General features: G+C 37.2%; 1 protein-coding gene across 2 annotated transcripts in view; it reads left to right on the top strand.

Moving 5' to 3' along the window:
• The window catches only part of TMEM38B (transmembrane protein 38B), a 90,626-nt gene that overhangs the window by 21,259 nt on the left and 44,824 nt on the right, over window positions 1-24,543 (top strand). For both annotated transcript variants that reach the window (XM_030920111.1, XM_030920112.1), the window contains 3 exons: window positions 1,654-1,810; window positions 15,147-15,331; window positions 16,155-16,242. In XM_030920111.1, the coding sequence (XP_030775971.1) occupies window positions 1,654-1,810; window positions 15,147-15,331; window positions 16,155-16,242 (430 nt within the window). The remainder of the gene's footprint in view (window positions 1-1,653; window positions 1,811-15,146; window positions 15,332-16,154; window positions 16,243-24,543) is intronic.

The following is a 24,543-nucleotide window of genomic DNA, read 5'->3' as shown; positions in this document are numbered from 1 at the left end:
TTTAAACATCTTATATTTGGAATTAGATTTAGGTCTCAATGTGACAAATGTTGCTAAGAATTTTGGGGAAAATCATTCTATTGATAGCATATTTCAAACATCTTAATGTAGGACAGAGAAATTTTTTTTTTCTCTTCTAAATGACAGTACATTAAAAATAAAATAATTTGAGTTGGAAGCCAGGTGTGGTGGCTCACGCCTGTAATCCCAGCACTTTGGGAGGCTGAGGCGGGTGAATCACTTGAGGCCCAGGAGTTCCAGACCAGCCTGGCCAACATGGCAGAACACTGTCTCTACTAAAAATACAAAAATTAGCCTGACATGGTGGCACCTGCCCATAATCCAAGTGACTCGGGAGACTGAGGCACGAGACTCGCTTGGATTAGGATGCTGAGGTTACAGGGAGCCGAGATCACTCCACTGCACTCCAGCCTGGGCGACAGAGCGAGACACTGTCTCAAAAATAAATAAATAACTAAGTAAATAAATAAATACAATTTGAGTTAGAGACACTGTTCATATCTAGAATGTTTTATTGGCCTTTTTTTGGGTGTTTTTTGACTTTGACATTTAAAAAATATAAGCCAGTTGTTGTTGTTGTTTGTTTTTTGTTTTTGTTTTCTCAGTAGCCCTCAGTTTGGGTTTGTCTGATTCAATTAGTTCAGGTTGTATATTTTTGTTAGAAATACCATAGAAGTGGCCGGGCTCAGTGGCTCATGCTTATAATTCCAGCACTTTGGGAGGCCAAGGTGGGTGGATCACGAAGTCAGGAGTTCGAGACCAGCCTGGCCAACATAGTGAAACCCCGTCTCTACCAAAAATAAAAAAATTAGCTGGGCGTGGTGGCAGACACCTGTAGTCCCAGCTACTCGGGAGGCTGAGGCAGGAGAATTGCTTGAACTCAGGAGGTGGAGGTTGTGGTGAGCCAAGATCGCACCACTGCACTCCAGCCTGGGGAACAGAGCGAGACTCCGTCTTAAAAAAAAAAAAAAAAAAAAAAAAGAGATACCACAGAAGTGATGATGTGTTCTCAGTGCATCATATCAGCAGTCATTTGATGTTTACAGTGATGTCTGCAAGGTTTCCCCCACTCAGAAGTTATTATTTCCCTCTACAATTAATAAGTAATTAGTTAAGACTCATGTTGAGGTAGTATAAATATCTATTCCTAAGAAACCTTTCACCTTTAGGTTTATTTTGTTACTCTGTTTCTCACCTGTCATGTTGAAAGCTTAGTTTGTTTATTTCAGCTTCTTTATTTTCTAATATACTTAAGATTATAAATGATTCTTATTAAGTCACTTTGACATACTGTCTGAGTACTTACTGTAGGGTTTGAGATGAAAGGAGACAATAAGTGAGAATATTGTTTATAATAATCCATTACTAGGAAACTGGCAATGACAGCTTAAACAGAACAGCATATTTTTAAGGTGCCAAAGTGCCAAAAATCACCCATTAACAAAATGTTTCCAGTCTTGCTTTAAAGAATAAAAGATATGGTTTTTAATGATTTTGATTGGTACAACTATGAATAATAGCTGTTGAAAATTATGAATTTAAGAAGTTTATTTGTTTAGTGCAACTTGTACTTTGGGGCTTGTTTAATAAATATATAATGATTGCAGACCATATTTTACTTTACCATTTCAGGAGCAGCTGCACTGGCATGGAAGAATCCTATTTCAAGCTGGTTTACTGCTATGCTCCACTGCTTTGGTGGAGGAATTTTATCCTGTCTACTGCTTGCAGAGCCTCCATTGAAGTTTCTCACAAACAACACTAACATATTACTGGCATCTTCAATCTGGTAAGCTGCCATTATGGTGACCTATGATACATTTAAACAATTGTGTTGTAAATTGTTAGTAAAATGAATTTTTTTTTTCTTTGAACAATATTTTATGTGCTTGAAAAGTTAATGCATCTACAAGGGAGGAACCCAAATAATGCCAAAGGTTTTTTTTGTTTTGTTTTTTTTTTTTTGAGATGGAGTCTCGCTCTGTTGCCCAGGCTGAAGTGCAGTGGCATGATCTCAGCTCACTACAGCCTCTACCTCCTGGGTTCAAGTGATTCTTCCACCTCAGCCTTTGGAGTAGCTGGGATTACAGGTACCCGCCCCCATGCCCAGCTAATTTTTGTATTTTTGTAGAGACGGGGTTTCACCATGTTGGCCAGGCTGGTCTTGAACTCCTGACCTCAGGTGACCTGCCCGCCTCGGCCTCCCAAAGTGCTGGGATTACAGGCGTGAGCCACCGTGCCCAGCCATGCCAAAGGCTTTAAGTGCAAAGTATGTCTCTTTCTTTTTCGTCTCCCCTTATCTTCTCCCAGAAGCAATTATTGTCTGCCATTGTCTTATGTACCTTTTTTGTTGTTGTTTTTTTGAGCATAGTCTTGTTATGTGCAAGACTGCAAGTGCAGTGGCGCGCTCTTGGCTTGTTGAGGGATGCAGAGGATTAGAGAGACCAGAATGGGTGAATACAGGAGGATATTTATTTTGAGGTACGCACCGGATCAGTGGATTTACTTCCAAAAAGCTGGGCCTTGAACAAAGACAGAGCAAGGTTTTTATAAGCGGGCTTATAAGAGCAAAACAAAAGTAGTTAAGCATATAGTGTATAACTTGTGGCCTTGCATAGCTGGTGACCTTGTAGCTGTGTCAAAAGAAAAACAAGAACTGGCTAAATACAGATAGTTGTAAAACATAGTTATGCTTAAGAGGCAAGGGAAAGGAGTAACAGTAAAGGAATTTGTCTTTCTCTCTTTTTTTTTTTTCTTAACCTTGCTCTGGAGAGGGCGGGGGTGTCTGGAGCCCATTCCTTTGGCCTTGGCTTTTTGGACAGTGTTATCTTATAACTGTCCTTGAAGTGAGCTGCTAAGCAGAGGAAAACTTGTTTTTGTGTTTGTTTGTTTTGTTTTTAACCCTTATTACAGGCTCACTGCAACTTCCACCTCCTGGGTTCAAGTGATTCTCCTGTCTCAGCCTCCCGAGTGACTGAGATTACAGGCATGCGCCACCACGTCTGGCTAATTTTTGTATTTTTAGTAGAGACGGGGTTTCACCATGTTGGCCAGGCTATTCTCAAACTCCTGACCTCAAGTGATCTGACCGTGTCAGCCTCCCAAAGTGCTGAGATTACAGGCATGAGCCACCATGCCCAGCCTCTTATGTGTCTTTAATAGAAGCATTTCCAATATGAAAGGGCATTAAGTATTTGGCCCTAGAGTTTATCTTGTGAACCTAACTGATACACACAGATATACAACATGATAAAATCATATATGTGACCAACTGAAACTAACCAAAAAGTCCAAACAATTATGGCTCATATTATTCTTCTCATACTCTGTTGATTTTATGAGATCTTTAAATTTTATAATTTTGAAGTGAAGAAAAAAATGTTACCTGGAATTGCTTTGAATTCTTGCAAATCCAAATTTGTTATCCTTAAGAGGATTGATCCATCAAGTTTAAAAAAATCTATAATACAAATTATACTGCTTTTTTATATATAAAGCAGAAACTGTGTTTTCTATTAAAAACCATATCATTAAATATATAACAGGAACACTTACAGTTCATTTTTACTGTGATAATTTTAAAATGAATATGTAACCAGTTCTGAAAGGGATATTACAAATAATAACTATAGGAAAAAGTAATCCTGGGAACCTATGGCAGTGTTGAGTTGTTACCATATGTCAGTTAAGTTCTTTATATTCATTGTCATATTTAATCACAGGAGTACTGTAAGGTAGCTATTATTATTTCCATTTGACAAATGATAAAATTGAGGCATAGGGAATGCTGCTATAATTTTCTTGTCTAGTAAGTGGTTGAGCTTAAGTTTTTAACTTTAGAGTCTTCCCACTTTATAGCCACTGTCTCTCACAGATTTGTTTAACCGTCTCTTAAAGTGTAGTCTTGCAGTTGCTATGTGTTTTAAAAAACTTTCCCAAAGACTTTTATTTCTATAACAATATTTTTAAAAGTTATTAGCATTTTGGAAGAATTTTTTGATGTGTATAGATGCTGAAACTATACAAAAAGGAAGATATCCAGAATTTGATACTTTCTATTATTTCTACTTCTGTTCCTATAATACTAACCTTCTGGATGATTGCAAGAGCTTCCTAAGTGGTCTTGCTGCTCGTTTGATTATCCCTTTGAGTCTATTCTTTATTCTTCACGGAGCAGACAAAATTATTACAGTTGGCCTTCTATATCCATGGGTTTTGCATGCTTGAATTCAACCAGCTGTGGATCAAAAATATTTGGGAAAAAATCCAATAAAAAATAATGCAACAATAAAAATAATGCAAATAAAAAAATAATGTGTAACAACGATTTATATAGTATTTATACTGTATTAGGTATTATAAATAATCTAGGGATGATTTCAAATATAGCGGAGGATGTGTGTAGGTTATGTGCAAATACTCTGCTACTTTATATAGGGACTCTCACATTCACAGATTTTGGGGGAGAATCCTGAAACCAGTCCCCCACAGATACTGAGGGACAACTTAAGTTAGAACATGTCACTCATGTGCTCAGTAATTTCTTATCTTATTAAGAACGATCGCAAGGACAAAAAAACCAAATACCACACGTTCTCACTCATAGGTAGGAATTGAACAATGAGAACACTTGGACACAGGAAGGGGAACATCACACACCAGGGCCTGTTGTGGGGTTGGGGGAGATGGGAGGGATAGCATTAGGAGATATACCTAATGTAAATGACGAGTTAATGGGTGTAGCACGCCAACATGGCACATGTATACATATGTAACAAACCTGCATGTTGTGCACATGTACCCTAGAACTTAAAGTATAAAAAAAAAAAAAGAACGATATCCCAAACTTTTACCATGGCCTGTAAAATCCTACAAACTATTCTCTTTCACTTTCTTTCATGTAATGTTTTACAACTCTATTCTTGCTCACTTTTCTCTAGTCACATGAGCTTTGCTAGAGCTTTGCAATTTCTTGAACGTTCAAATGTAAGGTATTCTTCTGCCTCAGTGCCTTTGTACTTGCTTGCTTCTCTTTGTAATCTTTTTTTCCTCAGAAGTGTCATATTTTATCAGAGAGGCCTTCACTGACTAAAGTAGCACCTCCTCTTCCATGACTATCACATCATGTTTCTTTATTTTTCCTCTTAGAATTATTGCTATCCAACATGTTATCTGTTGATTTTGTTTTTAAATGTTGTTTTAACTGTACTGGAATAATAGCCCATCAGAGAGTGAGCCACCATGCCTGGCCCCTGGCTAATTTTTAAAATTTTTATATTTGTTGAGGTAAGGTCTCACTATGTTTCCCACATGGGCTATTTTTTTTTACTGTAAAAGTTCTTTATTCACTATACGTAGAACATGTCCCCTGTAAAATGTACATGTAAATCACTAAAAAGTAAAATTTGGTGAACATATTCTCAATTAGAGAACATACTATATCAGTTGGGATAACAGCTGTCTGCCTTTAAATAATCTAATTATAACACCGAGTCTCCTTCGTATGTAATACAAAGTTAAATACTTATTTTGGGGGTTATTTCCTAGTATGTGTTTGGTGAGGCTGAGTAAACAATTTAATATAACTCTAGTATATTACAGTCACTTCACAATAAATCAGTTTATTACAGATTAAAACAAATCATTTTTTCATTATTTGTAATAATAGGATCAAACACTGGATACTTTTAAATGGCATATAACCACACAATTACTTATCTTTGGTAGTATATTGGGTTCTATAATTGTATTAAGATATGAATGGTGTAAAATATTTTTATGAATAATACACCTCAAACAAAACAATGAGGCCATACTGTAATGATTCACTAGATTGTGCTCAGTAGACATTTACTGAATAAGGGAATTATCTATTTTTCTCCTCAATTATCCAGTACAATGTTTTGCCCACAGTAAGCGCTCAATAAATATTTGCTGAACATACTGACTAGGATAGAGATGAGAAGCGATGGGCCCGCTTAGCTGGATGTCGAATATATTGGAATTTACCTGGGAAGGAGAGTAGTTAAGGAAGATGTAAACTGCATGTGGTGTACAAGTAAATAAATGCAGATCCCCTTCTCTCTCTTTTTTTTGGAGATGGAGTCTTGCTCTGTCGCCCAGGTCGGAGTGGAGTGGCTCTTGGCTCACTGCAATCTCCGCCTCCCGGGTTCAAGCCGTTCTCCTGCCTCAGCCTCCTGAGTAGCTGGGACTACAAGTGCATGACACTATGCCCAACTAATTTTTGTATTTTTAGTATAGCTGGGGTTTCACCATGTTGGCCATGCTGGTCTCGAATTCCTGAGCTCAAGTGACTTGCCTGCATTGGCCTCCCAAGGTGCTGGGATTACAGGCGTGAGCCGCTGTGCCCGACCCACTTCCTACTTTAAATAACCATTATGATAACATACCAGTATCTTGACTTTTATGGTAATCACTTCTTTGAATATTTTAATAATTTTATAACTCAATGTTTATCCTTAGATACTATAGTCATGCCTATTTAAAAATTTCATATGTTTCTTAATTTTTTTTTTAAATAGTTATGCCTTCATTTCTTTCTTTTCCTTAAACTTCATCTGTTGAAGATCCAGAGCCAGTCAATCTGTAAAGTTTTCCATAGTCCAGAGTTTGCTGATTGCATAATCATGGTATATAGATCATTATATTCTTCTGTTCTTTGTGTTTCCTTACAATTAGAAGATTGATGCAGAATCCAAATCAGATTAGGCTAGATTCCTTTAGCAAGACTTCTAAGAGGTCCCGTTTTGTGACATTAGCACCCTTTTACACGTAGTGTCTTTTAGGAATTGCAAAGTGAAGATAGTCTAGTTTTATCTTTTCTTCTTATTTATTAGTTGGAATATTACTATGAATGATGACAGCCTCAGGCCATCTGGTGTGGCTGCTGTCATCATGCCAGCTGCTTCAGGGAGGGCACAGGGAGAAGGTGGACAGCCCCCCATCCCCCACAGCCCAACAGCCACCCTTGGGGCCTCCATGATGGGACTGGGCCAGGCTGGTTCCTGCACGGGCCGAGGGGGAGCTTCAGGTCGCCCCTGAGCTTTGGGGCCACAAAGAGAGCTTGTACGGCAATGTTACCCCTGCCCCGGATGCCAGCCCAGGCCCAGTGAGGACCTGGAACACCCACCCTAGACAGTGAGGGGACTCAGCCCAGTGCCATGCCCCACGGAGCGGAGGGAGCTGGGAACATGCGGGAGCCCTGCCCCTTCCAAGTTGGTGGGGCTGGAGCTCCCCAGGTACAAGTGTAGCTGCCCAAGTCATGGCTGCAACCCAGGCACCCCTGTGCTCTTGGGAGCCAGGAGTAGGCAGTAGCCCCGCCCTCTCTGCAGGGACTCCTCTTTGCTGAGAGCTGCAGATGTGGGGATGACCAGCTACAGAGAGGAGCTACCCTCTCTGTTGAGAGCCGAGCACTTGTTGGGATGACCTGCCTACAAACCACAGAGAGGAGCCTCCTCCCTGCTAAGAGCTGCAGAGACAATGGGAGGACCTGCTTGCAGAGAGGAGCCACCCACCCTCCTCTTTGCTGAGAGCTGCACACTCAACAGGATGACCTGCCTACAAAGAGGAGCTACCCACTGTGGGTCTTCTCTGAGCTGCTCTAACACTAAACAAAGGTTCTCTTTGTCTTGCTCACCCTCCACTTGTCTGCGTCCTTCATTCTTCCTGGACGCAGGACAAGAGCTTGGTCAAGGGTGCCACCAGCCACAGAGGTTTCTGCCCAGAAAGGTGACATCCCAAAGATCCCAAAATACAAATAGATACTTCCTATTTAACATCTATTTGGAAACCAGCTATACAGTTCATACTGGAAAGGTAATGCTTGCTTCTTTCCCTTCATTTACCAATTTTCAGTGTAATGAACTGGATCTCTGTCATCCTCTAAAGATACCAGATTAAAGAAAATAATTACGAGCCCATGGACTAACCGTATTTCATTGGTTTCAATAAAATTTCAGTTATTTTCATATTGAAGCTCAAATTATCCCATGTTTAGCCAGTGGAAGCCTCTTTAGGTTGACTCCTGAGACAGATTTTGAATTAGCTTACTTTCTACCTGGTGTTGTAAGATTCATCTTGTGCTTTTCTTCTGGGATCACTTGTTTCTCTAAGATGGTCTGGTTTCTTTTGGTGAGCAATGGCATTTCAAGACCACGATTTGAGTGCTAGAGACTTCATCTGCTCCTTGTTACTGGGTTGATCATTATGTCTCGGCCTTTTTAGTGAACAGAGCTAGGAAAAATGAAGATAAAATAACTCATGAGTTCATATTCATATTTCTAATTCAAATTCAGGACCATATAGCTTTTATTTATTTTTTTCCTATTACATATATATCTCCTTTCTTGTACCCTAAGAATTTGGATTCTTAAGGACATAGGATGTGATTCAATTAATATATTCTAACATTACTGATTTTTTTCTGTATTATGCACACAGTAGTCTTAGAGTAATGTTCAAAGACTACCAAGGAAATGATTACAGAAATTATTATTGCATATATTCTATTCATTCTCCCATTTTAACAATAAATGTACTATTTTACACTGTCATTTTCAATATATATTACTCCATTTTCTTCTGGCTTAAAGCACTGCTGTGAAAGTCTGGTGATCTTTTAATTTTCTTTCTCTTTTAAGATCTTTTTTTTTCTAGATCCCTAAAGATTTATTTTTTCATTAAAGTCCAGTCATTTAAATAAAATATCTTGATGTTGGTTGTTGTGCAACAGTATTCTCTTGTACATGGTGTGTTCTTTTTGGTACCTACACTTTTTTTTTTAATTGGGAAAGTAATACTAGTATTTGTATTCTTCCTTTGCATTGGTTACGAACTCTTATTATTGGTATATTGGCTCTTCTTTGCCTTTCTTCAAGGATTTTTTAAAAATCTGTATTTCTAAAAAAATTAACCTGCTTTTCATCTGTTTTTCTCTTTTCACCTGCTGTTTCTTTGAAGACACTGTCTGTTATGTTTATTTCTCTTTGTGTTTTCTGGTTTGTTTTTTATTTTGGAAATGATTTTTTTTTCTTTTCTCTCTTTTTTTCTCCTGAGTGTTGAATCTTTGGTTCTCAGTTTTGCTTATTCTTATGTGTGTTCTTTCATGTCTTACATGACATTCTTAATGTCTTTAGCTTGTTTTGAAATAGTTTACAGTTTTGATCTGTTTTGTGGGCACATTTTCCTGAGTGCTTACATTGTCTGTAGGGATTTATTCTGCTTATTGTTTTCTTGTAATAACTTTGTGTAGGATTTGATCTTGATACTTTTGGTCATTTTTATATGAAATTGGCTTTCATAAACTTGCAGAATGTGGTGGAAATATTTTTTTGACTTCACAGAGCTCCTGCTTTTGTTTTTATGTAGTGTTCAAAAGATGTGGACCTGCTTTTTGATATTTCTTGGGTCTCTTTACCTTCCTTGGCTTGGTCTGGGCCTTTTCTTTCTTCTATTCTGCTCAGGTTTGATTCTTCCCAGTTTCTTCTCAGTGTGGGGAGCTCAGGTTCGATTCTTCTCAGTTTCTTCTCAGTGTGGGGCTTGTTATAGAAGAGATCCCTGGTGGATCAGTTTCAAAAGCTTGAAGCTCAGAGGTACTAAATTGTTCCAACCCTTTCAGAACTTCTTTTCATGGGCTCTTTGTCTTATCTGGTATTAGAGATGCCAGAACCCCTGTCAGTTGTATATTTGTGTGTGTGTGTGTGTTTGTGTGTGTTTCCAAATTAGTCTGCTCTGCTTTCCAGTGAATATCCATTAGCTATTTTGGTATTATTTTGGTCTTAAGTTCATCAGTTGCCACCTTGTTGCTTTCTTCTTTCTGCCAAGTAGTACAGTGTTGTGGATGTTGGTGATTTTTCTCTACCCACTTGCATTTTGTGATTTGAGGGGATATCTTGTTACATAGTTTTGTTGTAAGTACAGTTGACCCTTGAACAACATGAATTTGAACTGTGTGGATCCATTTATGTGCAGATTTTCTTCTGCCTCTGCCACCCCTGAGATAGCAAGACCAACCCCTCCTCCTCATCAGCCTACTCTTTGTGAAGATGAAGAAGAATGGAGACTTTTATGATGATCCACTTCTACTTAATGAATAATAAATACATTACTTCTTAAAATTTTCTTAATAACATTTTTTGTGGCTTAATTATAAGAATACATCTGGGACAGATAGGTGACAGTGAAAAAGTTGTACATATAATATAAAAAATATATGTTAATCACCTGTTCATATTATTGGTAAGGCTTCTGGTCAACAGTAAGGTATTAATAGTCAGATTTTGGGGAGTCAGAAGTTATGTGTGGATTGTTGACTGCATAGGGGTTGGCATCCCTAACCCCCTTGTTGTTCAAGAGTCAACTATTGTGCAACGGATTTTGGTTTTCCTGTCTTATTTCTCTGTATGTTTTTATGGGAATTTGAAGAGATCAGAATGTATGCAGCCACTACCATCTTCTCAGAACCCTTACCATTAGTTTTTATGTCCCTTCTGTGGTCTCCTCCCATTCCATCTCTTTTCTTCCACCTTCAGAGGTTATCTTCAACTTTGTGATGTCCGGTGAAATAACTAGAAGCAATAAAAATGCTCATCCACAGAAGAAAAAATATGGATATTAATATAATGGCATTATCCAATAGAGTTTAAGAATCACTTTCCGGCGGGCGCGGTGGCTCAAGCCTGTAATCCCAGCACTTTGGGAGGCTGAGACGGGCGGATCACAAGGTCAGGAGATCGAGACCATCCTGGCTAACATGGTGAAACCCCGTCTCTACTAAAAAAATACAAAAAACTAGCTGGGCGAGGTGGCGGGCGCCTGTAGTCCCAGCTACTCGGGAGGCTGAGGCAGGAGAATGGCGTAAACCCGGGAGGTGGAGCTTGCAGTGAGCTGAGATCCAGCCACTGCACTCCAGCCTGGGCGACAGAGCGAGACTCCGTCTCAGAAGAAAAAAAAAAGAATCACTTTCCTAAAATAAATCTCTTAGGCATAAAACAAGAGAAAATGTCGCTTATGTACAGATATATGCAAGAATGTTTTTAGAAACACTGTTTATAATAGGGAAAACTAGGGACAACTCTGTCAGCAGAGAAATGAATGGATAAATTATGGCACATTAATACTGTTACGGTAAATACTGGTGAAAATTAGTAATTATAACCATACACAATAAGAATAAATCTCAGGAATAGAGCTTAAACAGAAAAATACATATGATTCTATTTATAAAACTTCTAACAACTATATTGTTTATGGATATAAACATGCTAAAACTACATAAAAAAGCTAAGATTTGTATTCAATATTATGTTACTAAGATTCATCTGTGTGTTTGTATGTAGCTATAGAACATACCTTCCCCCTGCTGTATAGTCCATTGTATTAATATCTGTATTTTATTCTTTTGTTGATGGCAGTTTTATTGGTTCTAGGTATTTTGTTAGGCATTACAAAACTACAATAATAGCAAGTACTTACACAGCATTTACTGTGTCTCAGTTTTCTTTTTTTTCATGTATTTATTATTATTATTATTATTATACTTTAAGTTCTAGGGTACGTGTGCACAATGTGTCTCAGTTTTCTAAGTGTTTTACTTACATTATCTCACTTAAACCTGACAAGAACCCTGTGACGTAGGTATTATTTTATTCAATTACATGTTAAAAAGCATATAACTGAGACATGGAGGGGTTAATAACTTGCCTGAGGTGTCACAGTTACTGAGTAATTGAAGCTGGGATTCCAACCTGGGGTATCTAGTCCTTTAATCTTTACTTACACAGTATATTGTTTTGTGCTCTGGAAACAGGAATGTTATCTTTGTCTTCAGAGATCCTTAAATATAAAAAATGTATGGCTTAAAGACATAGTGTATTTTACTATTTTCTTTTGTGAAGTTTTCATATTTAGAACAAATTTGTAATCTTTGCTTCATTTGAGGTGTTTTTTTTTTTTTTTTTTGAGACGGGTCTTGCTCTTGTTGTCCAGGCTGGAATGCAATGGCACGATCTCGGCTCACTGCAACCTCTGCCTCCTGGGTTCAAGTGATTCTCCTGCCTCAGCCTCCCAAGTAGCTGAGATTATAAGCACCCGCTGCCATGCTGGCTGATTTTTGTATTTTTTAGTAGAGATGGGGTTTCTCTATGTGTTGTCAGGCTGGTCTTGAACTCCTGACCTATGATCCGGCTGCCTTGGCCTCCCAAAGTGCTGAGATTACAGGCATGAGCCACCGTGCCTGGCCCATTTGATCTTAATTTGAGAGATAAAATGATGTTAGAAATGTTTTTAAACAAGCAAGCAAGGTAATCTTTAGTACAGTAGCTCATAGTGTATATATCTGGAAATCAGCACCATCTACTGGCAAAGAGAAACAATAACTTGGTATGTCATAGTATTGTTTGGAAGACAGTGTACACTTTCATAGGTTTTATTTGTTTTGAAAAGCTGTGTCATTCTGTCTGTATTTTTCAAAGCATATACAAAAAATTGGCAATTTGTTGGGGTGGTAAGAGCAAGAACAAAGCTGTCATATTGGACTAACATGAACTGTATTTAATTTATCATTGTGTTTTGTCTTAGTTAAGTGATACTGTCTTCCATAGAGGAGTGGAATTGATAGTAGAGTGAAAACAGAGTTCTCAGTGACTAAGCCTGGGAAGCTTCTCTCTGCCTTACTTTTTGTATTAACCTAAATTCTACTCTCATTTTTTCTTAAACTGGTTGAGATTTCATTTGTTAGTGGCCTAGGATCTTGTTTGTATCCCGTTTGAGATTTTTATGCTTTCGTTACTTTTTTCTCTCTATTAACTTAACCTCTCCAAGTTAAATGTATGAGAAATCAATTGCTTTCTCATTCCACTTCTTCTCTCTTTTTCCGATGCGTTTTCTTTAGGCACTTTACAAGTTAAAGTTACCTTACATGTGATAATTTTAGTTAAAGGTGAAATTATGTTTACAGAAGGGGTTACAAGGTTATTACCTAATAAGTGTTGGTTGAGGGATCTATTAAAAGAATTTTAAAAAGCTAATTTGTTAGAGAGCAGGAATGGTTGTTGAGGGTGCCATTAGTCTGATATGTTTACTTGTAAGTCTACTGAGCACAATAAACAATTGTTCTTTTGCCCTGTGGCTACTTAACTCTCAAATGAAAATAGATTTTTTATTTAAAACGTTAGCTTATTGTAGTTGTGCTTTAGAAAGATCTGATTAAATAGAAGAGTTGCAATAATTGCAAATTTTTTTGTGTTATGCTATGATGTCACATAGTTGAATATAAAAGTCCAAGATTCCTATTGTAATAGTATAAGTTTTTAACTCACGTTAAAGTCAGGCTTAGTTTACGGAATGAAAATGGGTCATTTGTAATATTCTTTTGGTTGTTTTTTGAATATTTTACTTTTGGGTGCTAATTACTGCTAAGGTGAAAACAAATCCCCCTTTCTTAATGTAATCTGTAATAGATACAAAAATATTTTTGTTTTATTAAAAATACATTTAAAAATTAAATGTGTATACTTTCCCCATTACCTAACCAACTTCTTAGAAATTAGTTCTATATTCAAAGAGAAGTATACAGAGACTTTCAAATTTTCTATGAATGTGTAAAAATTTTAAATCATACTGGTTGTTTTTAAAATTCTTATATGAACATGTAAAATTTTAAAGCCATACAAATGGTTTTCAGAAATCTTTTTACTACTCTCAGATAGTTTATTCTTTTTTCTCAAACTTTTTAATTATCAACTAATGCTTTGATTTGCTATATTTTGTATTTTGTCTCTAGATTGATTGCTAATAAATGATTTAATTCAGGGCTACTTTTCATCATGCTGAGTTTTAGGTTAGAGGGTAACATGAATGATTCCTGTCATCTGAGAACTACTATCGTTCATTATGAGCATTATAGCCTTTATTTTATACTATAAAGAAAAATGTACAAAGAGCTATTTTTAGGCATAGGAACCAATTGGTTTAGTTTTACAGAGCCATCAGAATGTGGTCTCAGCTGAGATGATGAAATAAAACAAGAATCCCAAAGTCAATGCCTATGGTAATATTTGAGTGGCACCTTGAAGAATAGGAAGGAATTGGTAAGTGGAGATGAAGAAGAAAGGGTGCTTTAGGCTAAACAGACTATTGTATCTTTTTATTTAGTCGCTGAAGCAGTATTTTGGCAAGCATTCCATATTTCATGAACATTGAAGAATTCTGACTTTATAAATCATGCATTACAATAGGATTAATAGCTTCTTTTAAAAGAGATATGATATTCTTTTATGCCATGTCTTTTATTCATCCCATTAGAAAGAAGATATGTTCTACTTTAAGCACAAAATTGTCTGCCAGAGTACTTGGAGAATGGCAAGAAAAAAGCAGTATGTTTTCCGATAGATCTTACTGCTAGTATTTGAACAGATGCTTAGAACAAATGAAGTTTAAAAAAATAATTTACCAGAGATGGGATGAATTATTTTTAATCACAATTTAATTTTGTTAAAACTTAAGCTTAGTGAACTAAATTAAAGAACAAGCTTCATATTCTTTCAGTTGTATAGAAATGTATTTTTCCTTAATATTAATCTGCCTTCTTGTGAGCCATCATGTACCTTTGTATAGATTGTAGTTTATGTCCTGCACAGTGGGGCACAGGTGAATATGTTAGTTGGGATTGAAATGTAGCCCTTGCTGTTACCAAAGGGCCCTTTCTCTAATTCATTTTCCCAGAGGACAAAGACACTGTGTAGGAGTCCCTACCCCTGGAAATGATTATACATTTGTTTTGTTACTGGATTCAGCACTTAGCTTCTAGAACAATATAGGCACAAATTAAGAACTCACTAAATATTTCATATATCTATAAAGTATTCAGAAGTCCACAATTTACATTTGCCTCTGATCATGACTTTTTGGCAGATGACATATGTTTCATGTGATTTAAAAAATTGACTCCCTACCCAAGTTGTGCTTTTATTGAAATCAAGTTAAATGTTTATATGGAAAATTTCATTTGTTGTATTTTGCCAAATTGTTACTGCTGTTAGGTTGGATTTTAATTTCTGTTCTTCTGATTCCATTTATATATTAAAATGTGTACATTTTATTTTCAGGTATATTACATTTTTTTGCCCGTATGACCTAGTTTCCCAGGGCTATTCATATCTACCTGTTCAACTGCTGGCTTCAGGAATGAAGGAAGTGACCAGAACTTGGAAAATAGTAGGTGGAGTCACACATGCTAATAGCTATTACAAAAATGGCTGGATAGTCATGATAGCTATTGGATGGGCCCGAGGTAATATTAACAATATGTGTTCATAAATATTCTCTTATTGGTGTATTATTAATACCATTACTGAACAGTTCTCTAGTTACATTAATGGATCACATAGTTTAATAACAGAGACTTTTTGGAAGGTAAAAACCTTGTTTCTGTTGGCTAGTAAATTCAAAACTGGTACTAGTCATAAGCCATTATTTTGAGACCATCTTATGATAGAAAATTTTTATGATTGGTTTCAGATCCCCAGAACCAGAAAGATTTATAGTTAATTAAAGTATAGTGCCACTGTAAATAAAATAAGTTTACATAAGAAATTATGTGGTACATGTGAACAAAAAATACTGCTCTGTCTTTTCTGTGTTTTTTTCATTCAGAATTACTAGAAATAGTAAATATGATTGACTGTGGGTTCATAATCACTGAACTTTGCATCACTTGCCTTTTTGTTTTGTATGTAGGAATTGAACACAACTCTCTAACTTCTTTTTACAATATACTGCACCTAAAACTGGTCATATCAGGAAAGGAAATGTATAAAGCAGAGGATTTTGTTTTTCAGTTCTGAAACAAACCTCTAACCATATCTTTGTGCCCAAGGCCCCAGTTTTGACCTTAATTACAGTACAATAGACAGTTGCCATGCTGGTGAAAGAGAAGAATTGCAGTTGTTTTAGTACCCTAAATATGCAAGGCAACTTTTTTCTTCTTCCCAAGAATTATATTTTGGGAATCCTCTTGGAATTTTTTTTATCAGGTGATAGAATTATGGCTCCCTTTAAATATGTTTTTCAAGAAAATTTGGCTAAATATTTTTGTTTTATTTTCATATTTTTAGGTGCAGGTGGTACCATTATAACGAATTTTGAGAGGTTGGTAAAAGGAGATTGGAAACCAGAAGGTGATGAATGGCTGAAGATGTCATAGTAAGTTGGTATAAATTATACTGAGACCTAGATGTTTATCCTTAGATCTTACCACATTTCTTTTTTTTTTTTTTTTTTTTTTTTGAGATGGAGTCGTTCTGTCGCCCAGGCTGGAGTGTAGTGGCACGATTTCCACTCACTGCAAGCTCCGCCTCCCGGGTTCACACCGTTTTCCTGCTTCAGCCTCCTGAGTAGCTGGGACTACAGGCGCCCGCCACTGCGCCTGGCTAATTTTTTTGTATTTTTAGTAGAGAGGGTTTCACCATGTTAGCCAGGATGGTCTCGATCTCCTGACCTCGTGATCCGCCCGTCTCAGCCAAATCCCAAAGTGCTGGGATTACAGGTGTGAGCCACCGCGCCAGGCCACCAAATTTCTTTTTAAGAACATTTTAGGGACTTTAAATGTGGGTGGAATATAGCTGAAAAAATAAATAGTAATGATAATGGGAAGAGAACTAGCAAATTTTATTCTTTTAAAAAGTCTGCTTTCTCAAATGTAGTTTAAAATATATGTTTTCCTTCTCTGTGGGTTTCTCTCTTTAGAAAACAAAACCAAACAAAAACCTCTAGATGATAGTAGAATTGTGGGAAGAGTATATATTTATGAAGTGAAAGCTATGTAGGAATAGACTTCTCTGGATGCAAATGAATAGGTGATAGGCTCTTGGCATTTTCATTAATGACTATGACATCATCCAGATTTCAGGCTATATACATAGTTCTGATAGTAAAATGTCAAGTTTATGGGCTCAAATCAATACATTATAAAGTCCTTTGAGTGGCTTTAAAAAATGTCAGTTGGGCTTAATTACAGATAAAAATAAGAGAAAGATTATAGAAATAACCCATTGTGTGATACAAACTGCCTTTTGCATCTATTTAAGATAATCTGTTCTCTGAAGACACTGACTTAGTCTTATTTATTAATTTTTTAAAGAGACAGATTCTCTTTCTGTTGTTCAGGCTGAAGTGCAATCATGTAGTCATAGCTCACTGCAGCCTAGACCTCTTAGGCTCCAGCAATCCTCCCACTTCAGCCTCCCAAGTATTACTAGTTGGGACTACAGGTGTGTGCTATCATGCCTGGCTAATTTTTGTATTTGTATTTTTTTTTTTTTTTTTGAGACAGGGTCTTATTCTGTCACCCAGGCTGAAGTGCAGTGGTATGTCACTGCAGTCTTGATCTCTTAGGTTCAAGTGATCCTTCCACCTCAGCCTCCTGAGTAGTTGGGACTACAGGCATCTGCCACCATGCCTTGCTACTTTTTAAAATTAGGATAAAGGGTCTCATCTCACTATGTTGCCTCGGCTGGTCTTGAATTTCTGGGCTCAAGCGATCCTTGTGCCTTGGCCTCCAAAAGTGCTGGGATTACAGATGTGAAGCACCACACCCAGCCAGTATTTTTATTTTTGTAGAGATGGGGTCTTGCTATGTTGCCCAGGCTGGTCTTAACTTTTGCCTCAAGTGATCTTCCTTCCTTGGCCTCCCAAGGGTCAGGGATTACAGGCATGAACCACTGTGCCTGGCTGGACTCAGTCTTTTTTTTTTTGAGTCGGAGTTTCACACGCCAGGCCAGAGTGCAATGGTGTGGTCTTGGCTTTGCAACCTCCGCCTCCCAGGTTCAGGCAGTTCTCCTGCCTCAGCCTCCTAAGTAGCTGGGATTACGGGCGTGCCCCACTACGCCCAGCTAAATTTTGTGTTTTTAGTAGAGATGGGGTTTCACCACTACGCCTGGCCCAGACTCAGTCTTAAATAAGTCACAGATACGTTTCTGATGTACCTAAAAATGAAGTAGCGAAATATAGTTACTGTTCCCATAATTCAAGAAGGAAAAGACTTAGAGAATGGTGGCTATAAGAAGCAAGGTGAGGAAAGACTTCATGTAAAAATAAGCTCATTTTCTAATTTAAATTGGATTAAAAATAGATTATAATGAATTAAAAATGAAGATTGAGGGCCGGGCACAGTGGCACATGCCTGTAATCCTAGCACTTTGGGAGGCCAAGGCAGACGGATCGCCTGAGCTCAGGAGTTCGACACCAACCTGGGCAACATGGTGAAACTCCGTCTCTACTAAAAATACAAAAACTTACTGGGCATGATGGCATATACCCAGCTATAATGGGTATATAATCCCAGCTACTCAGGAGGCTGAGGCACGAGAATCACTTGAACCTGGGAGGTGGAGGTTGTAGTGAGCTGAGATCGTACCACTGCATTCCAGCCTGGGTGACAGATCGAGACTCTGTCTCAAAAAAAAGGTCAAAAGGCAGTACAAGTGATGAAGTACATTTGTGTGAACTAACAAATTTCAGGATATTTAACTTGGAAAATACCCCTTTAAGTTTGAATGAAGTAGTTTAGAAATAGAACAAAGGAGGCTTTGATTAATGATAAGTTATAAATAAGATATTCTTGATATTCAGGGGAGATTTTTCTCATTTTGATTATATGCCTTGAAACACCTTCCGTAAAACATTTTTTTGGGCTTTTATAACCAAAATGAAATTATGTTTCTACTTTGTTCAGAAACCTTGCATTGACTCCTCCAAGTGGCCTATAAGGCCCTCCAAATGTGCCTTTCCTCCTTTCCAGTTTGCTTTGATTTCATCTCTTGGTATTATCTCCCTTGCTCACTTTACTCCATGCTTGAGCAAGTCAAGTGTGGTCTGGTTTAGCACTAGCTTTTATCACTACCTAGAATGATTTTTCTTAGATCGCTAGCTCCGTTACCTACTTTGCTCAAAGTATTTTCTCAATGCTTCCTTCTCAGTGAGGACTACCCTGCTTAAAATTGCAACACCTCCTTCTATTTTACTTTTTTCTACAACATTTATCATCTTCTAACGTGTTATATAATTTACTTAATCGTTATATTTATTCTCTCCTCCCCTTGGCTCCTCTCCCCACCTTTCAAAGAATATAAAATGCCAGGGGCAGAGATTTTTGTCTCTTTTGAATGCTCTTGTGTCCCAAGCACCTAGCACATAGTAGATAATACATACTAGATGACTGTATGAATTATCAACAACTGGGTCAAGTGAGATAGATCATTGGTTCATTATGATGGTTTGTGTTTATGTATATGGTCATGTGTTGCTTAACAATGGAGATATGTTCTAAGAACATTTCATCGTTGTGTGAATGTTATCAGGTGTACTTACACAAACCTATATGGTATAGCCTACTACACACCTAGGCTATATGGTATAGCCCATTTCTCTTAGGCTACAAACCTTTACAGCATGTTACCGTAGTGAATACTATCGACAATTGTAACATAGTGGTAGGTATTTGTGTATCTAAACATATCTAAACAGAAAAGGTGTGGTAAAAATATGGTCTGAAAGATAAAAAATGATACACCTGTATAGGGTACTTACCAAGAATGAAGGTGGCAGGACTGGAAGTTGCTCTCTGTGAGCCATTGAGCAAATGGTAAGTGAAGACCTAGGACATTAGTATACACTACTGTAGACTTTATAAACACTGTACACTTAGGCAACACTAAATGTATAGAAAAATTTTTTCTTTCATAATAAACCTTATCTTACTGTAACTTTTTTTTAAAATTCCCTTTATTTTTAAAATTTTTTATTTTTAAGTATTATGGATACATAATTGTACATATTTATGGGGTACATGTGATATTTTCAACCAGGCATACAGTGTGTAATGACATCAGGGTAATTGGGATATCCATCACTTCAAGCATTTATCATTTCTTTGTATTGGGAACATTCTGATTCCACTCTTTTAGTTATTTTGAAACGTACAGTAAATTATTGCTAACTATATTGTACTATTATGCTACCAAATACTAGATCTTATTCCTTCTACCTAACTGTAATATTTTTACTTGAGAAACTTTAAATTTTTAAAAACTTTTTAAAGCTTTCATAGTAACACTTAGCTTAAACACAAACACATTATACAGTTGTAAAAAAATATTTTCTTTCTTTGTATTCTTATTCTATAAGTGTTTTTCTATTTTTAAGATTTATTTGTTTTTTACTGTTTAAATTTTTTTTGTTAAAAACGAAGACACAAACACACACATTAGCCTCGGCCTACACAGGGTCAGGATCATCCATATCATCATCTTCCACCTCCACATCTTGTCCCACTTGAAGGTCTTAGGGGCAATAACGCACATGGAGCTTTCATCTCCTATAATAACAGTGCCTTCTTCTGGAATATTTCCTGAAGGATCTGACTGAGGCTGTTTTACAGTTCACTTAAAAAATAAATAAATAAGTAATAGAAAGAGGCCGGGTACAGTGGCTCATGTCTGTAATCCTAGTACTATGGGAGGCTGTTGCAATCTCTACCTTTTAATTGGAGGGTTTAGTCCAATTAATTTGTAACTTGGGGTAATAAAATATATGACTATATATAAGTTGTATTCAGATAACGTAATTATGGATATGGTTGCATTTAAGTCTATGATTTTATTATTTATTGTTTCCTCTAGTCCTTCTTTTTGCCTTCTCTTGATTCCAAGATAATATTTGTAGGAATTCCACTTTAATTTACTTGTTGGCTTATTAGCTATACCTCTTTGAATTATTATTTTCACTGGTTGTACCAGCAATTATATTTTCAATTTTTCGTAGACTACTGAGAACGTTGTACTGCTTCATATCCATCATCTCACATAGTTTCTCATTTTTTATGTATGCAGCAAGAGCAGCCACAGTCTACCCATTTAACAAAAATCCTGAATACATTACACTATAATTAGCTGTAGTCCTTGTGTTATACATTAGATCTTTAGACTTGTTCATCCTACATGTGTGCTCCTTTGTATCCATTGACCTGTATTTCGCATTTCCTCCCCCAACCCTGCCCATTGGTAATTGCTGTTTTATTCTCTGTCCTTGTATATTTGACTTTTCTTTCCCCGAGATCCCATGTATAAGTGAGATCATGCAGTAATTTTCTTTCTGTGTCTGATTTATTTCATTCAGCATAGTGTCCTCTAGATTCATCCATGTTGTGGCAAATGGCAGGATCTCCCTTTATAAGGCTAAATAGTATTCCATTGTATATACAAGGTGACTATCTCTTATTTGAAGTGGTTGGGACCAGAAGTGTTGTGGATTTCAGATATTTTTGGATTTTGGAATATTTGTATTGTATACTTACTTGGTTGAGTGTCCCAAATTCAAAAACCTGAAGACCAAAATGTTCCAATGAGTATTTCTTTTGATCATGTTGGTACTCCTAAAGTTTTGTATTTTAGAAGATTTAGAATTTCAGATTTTTGGATTAGGGATGCTCAACCTGTATATATCACAGTTTCTTTATCCATTCATCCGTTGATATGGTTTGGTGTTTGTCTCCTCCAGCTCTCATGTTGAAATGTGATTCCCAATGTTGGAGGTGGGGGCTGGTGGGAGGTGATTGGATCACGAGGGCGGATCCCTCATGAATGATTTAGCACAATCCTCTTGTGATAAGTGAGTTCTTGTTCACTGAGTTCTCACAAGATCTAGTTGTTTAAAAGTCTGGTTCCTTTCCCTCCTTGTTCTCTTGTTCCCAGTCTCACCATGTGGTGTGCTCCCTTTTTGTCTTCTGCCATGGTTGTAAGTTTCCTTAGGCTCTCACTAGAAGCTGTGCAGATTTTGGTGCCACGCTTTTACCTCCTCCAGAACTGTGAGCCAATTAAGCCACTTTTCTTTATAAATTGCCAAGTCTCATGTATTTCTTTTTTTTAAATTATTGATATTATACTTTTAAGTTCTAGGGTACATGTGCACAACATATAGGTTTGTTACATAGGTATACATGTGCCATGTTGGTTTGCTGCACCTATCAACTTGTCATTTACATTAGGTATTTCTCCTAACGCTATCTCTCCCCCAGCCGCCCAACCCCAACAGGCCCCAGTGTGTGAAGCTTCCCTCCCTGTGTCCGTGTGTTCTCATTGTTCAACTTCCACTTATGAGTGAGAACATGCAGTGTTTGGTTTTCTGTTCTCGTGATAGTTTGCTGAAAATGATGACTTACAGCTTCATCCATGACCCTGTAAAGGACATGAACTCATCCTTTTTTATGGCGGCATAGAATTCCATGGTGTATATGTGTCACATTTTCTTTATCCAGTCTATTATTGATGGATATTTGGGTTGGTTCCAAGTCTTTGCTATTGTGAATAGTGCTGCAATAAACAAATGTGTGCATGTATCTTTATAGTAGCATGATTTATAATCCTTTGGGTATATACCCAGTAATGGGATGGCTGGGTCAAATGGTATTTCTAGTTCTAGATCCTTGAGGAATCGCCACACTGTCTTCCACAGTGGTTGAACTAGTTTACATTCCCAGCAACAGTGTAAAAGTGTTCCTATTTCTCCACATCCTCTCCAGCATCTGTTGTTTCCTGAATTCTTAATGATCGCCGTTCTAAGTGGCGTGAGATGGTATCTCATTGTGGTTTTGATTTGCATTTCTCTGATGACCAGTGATAATGAGCATTTTTTCATATGTCTATTTGCTGCCTAAATGTCTTCTTTTGAGAAGTGTCTGTTCATATCCTTTGTCCACTTTTTGATGTGGTTGTTTGCTTTTTTCTTGTACAATTGTTTAAGTTCTTTGTAGATTCCAGATATTAGCCCTTTGTCAGATTGGTAGATTGCAAACATTTTCTCCTATTCTGTAGGTTGCCTGTTCACTCTGATGGTAGTTCCTTTTGCTGTGCAGAGGCTCTTTAGTTTAATTAGATCCCATTTGTTTATTTTGGGTTTTGTTGCCATTGCTTTTGGTGTTTTAGTCATGAAGTCTTTGCCCATGCCTGTGTCCTGGATGATATTGCCTAGGTTTTCTTCTTGGGTTTTTACGGTTTTAGGTCTAACATTTCAGTCTTTAATCCATCTTGAATTAATTTTTGTATAAGATGTAAGGAAGGGATGCAGTTTCAGCTTTCTACTTATGGCTAGCCAATTTTCCCAGCACCATTTATTAAATAGGGAATTCTTTCCCCATTGCTTTTTTTTGTCAGGTTTGTCAAAGATCAGATGGTAGTAGCTGTGTGGTGTTATTTCTGAGGCCTCTGTTCTGTTCCATTGGTCTATGACTCTGTTTTGGTACCGGTACCATACTGTAGCCTTATAGTATAGTTTGAAGTCAGGTAGCTTGATGCCTCCAGCTTTGTTCTTTTTGCTTAAGATTGTCTTGGCTATACAGGCCCTTTTTTTTGGTTCCATATAAACTTTAAAGTAGTTTTTTCCAACTCTGTGAAGAAAGTCAGTGGTAGCTTGATGGGGATAGCATTGAATCTATAAATTACCTTGGGCAGTATGGCCATTTTCATGATATTGATTCTGCCTATCCATGAGCATGGAATGTTCTTCCATTTGTTTGTGTCCTCTTTTATTTTGTTGAGTAGTGGTTTGTAGTTCTCCTTAAAGAGTTCCTTCACATCCCTTGTAAGTTGGATTCTTAGGTGTTTTATTCTCTTTGTAGTAACTGTGAATGGGAGTTCACTCATGATTTGGCTCTCTATTTGTCTGTTCTTGGTGTATAGGAATGCTTGTGATTTTTGCACATTGGTTTTGTATCCTGAGACTTTGCTGAAGTTGCTTATCAGCTTAAGGAGATTTTGGGCTGAGAAGATGGGGTTTTCTAAATATACAATCATGTCATCTGCAAGCAAAGACAGTTTGACTTCCTCTCTTCCTATTTGAATACGCTTTATTTCTTTCTCTTGCCTCTTTGCCCTGGCCAGAGCTTCCAATAACTATGTTGAATAGGAGTGGTGAGAGAGGGCATCCTTGTCTTGTGCCAGTTTTCAAAGGGAATGCTTCCAGTTTTTGCCCATTCAGTATGATACTGGCTGTGGGTTTGTCATAAATAGCTCTTGTTATTTTGAGATACGTTTCAACAATACCTAGTTTATTGAGAGTTTTTAGCATGAAAGTTAGTTGAATTTCGTCTAAGGCCTTTTCTGCCTCTATTGAGATAATCATGTGGTTTTTGTCGTTGGCTCTGTTTATGTGATGGATTACATTTATTGATTTGCATATGTTGAACCAGCCTTACATCCCAGGGATGAAGCTAACTTGATCATGGTGGATAAACTTTTTGATGTGCTGCTGGATTCCATTTGCCAGTATTTTATTGAGGATTTTTGCATCAACGTTCATCAGGGATACTGGCCTGAAAGTCTCTTTTTTTTGTTGTGTCTCTGCCAGGCTTTGGTATCAGGATGATGCTGGCCTCATAAAATGAGTTAGCGAGTATTCCCTCTTTTTCTATTGATTGGAATGGTTTCAGAAGAAATGGTACTAGCTCCTGTT

The sequence above is a fragment of the Rhinopithecus roxellana genome, chromosome 16 (assembly GCF_007565055.1).
Source record: "Rhinopithecus roxellana isolate Shanxi Qingling chromosome 16, ASM756505v1, whole genome shotgun sequence".
Lineage (NCBI taxonomy): Eukaryota > Metazoa > Chordata > Mammalia > Primates > Cercopithecidae > Rhinopithecus > Rhinopithecus roxellana.
The sequence above is the reverse complement of the archived record's forward strand: the minus strand, read 5'-3'. Positions and strand labels throughout refer to the sequence as shown.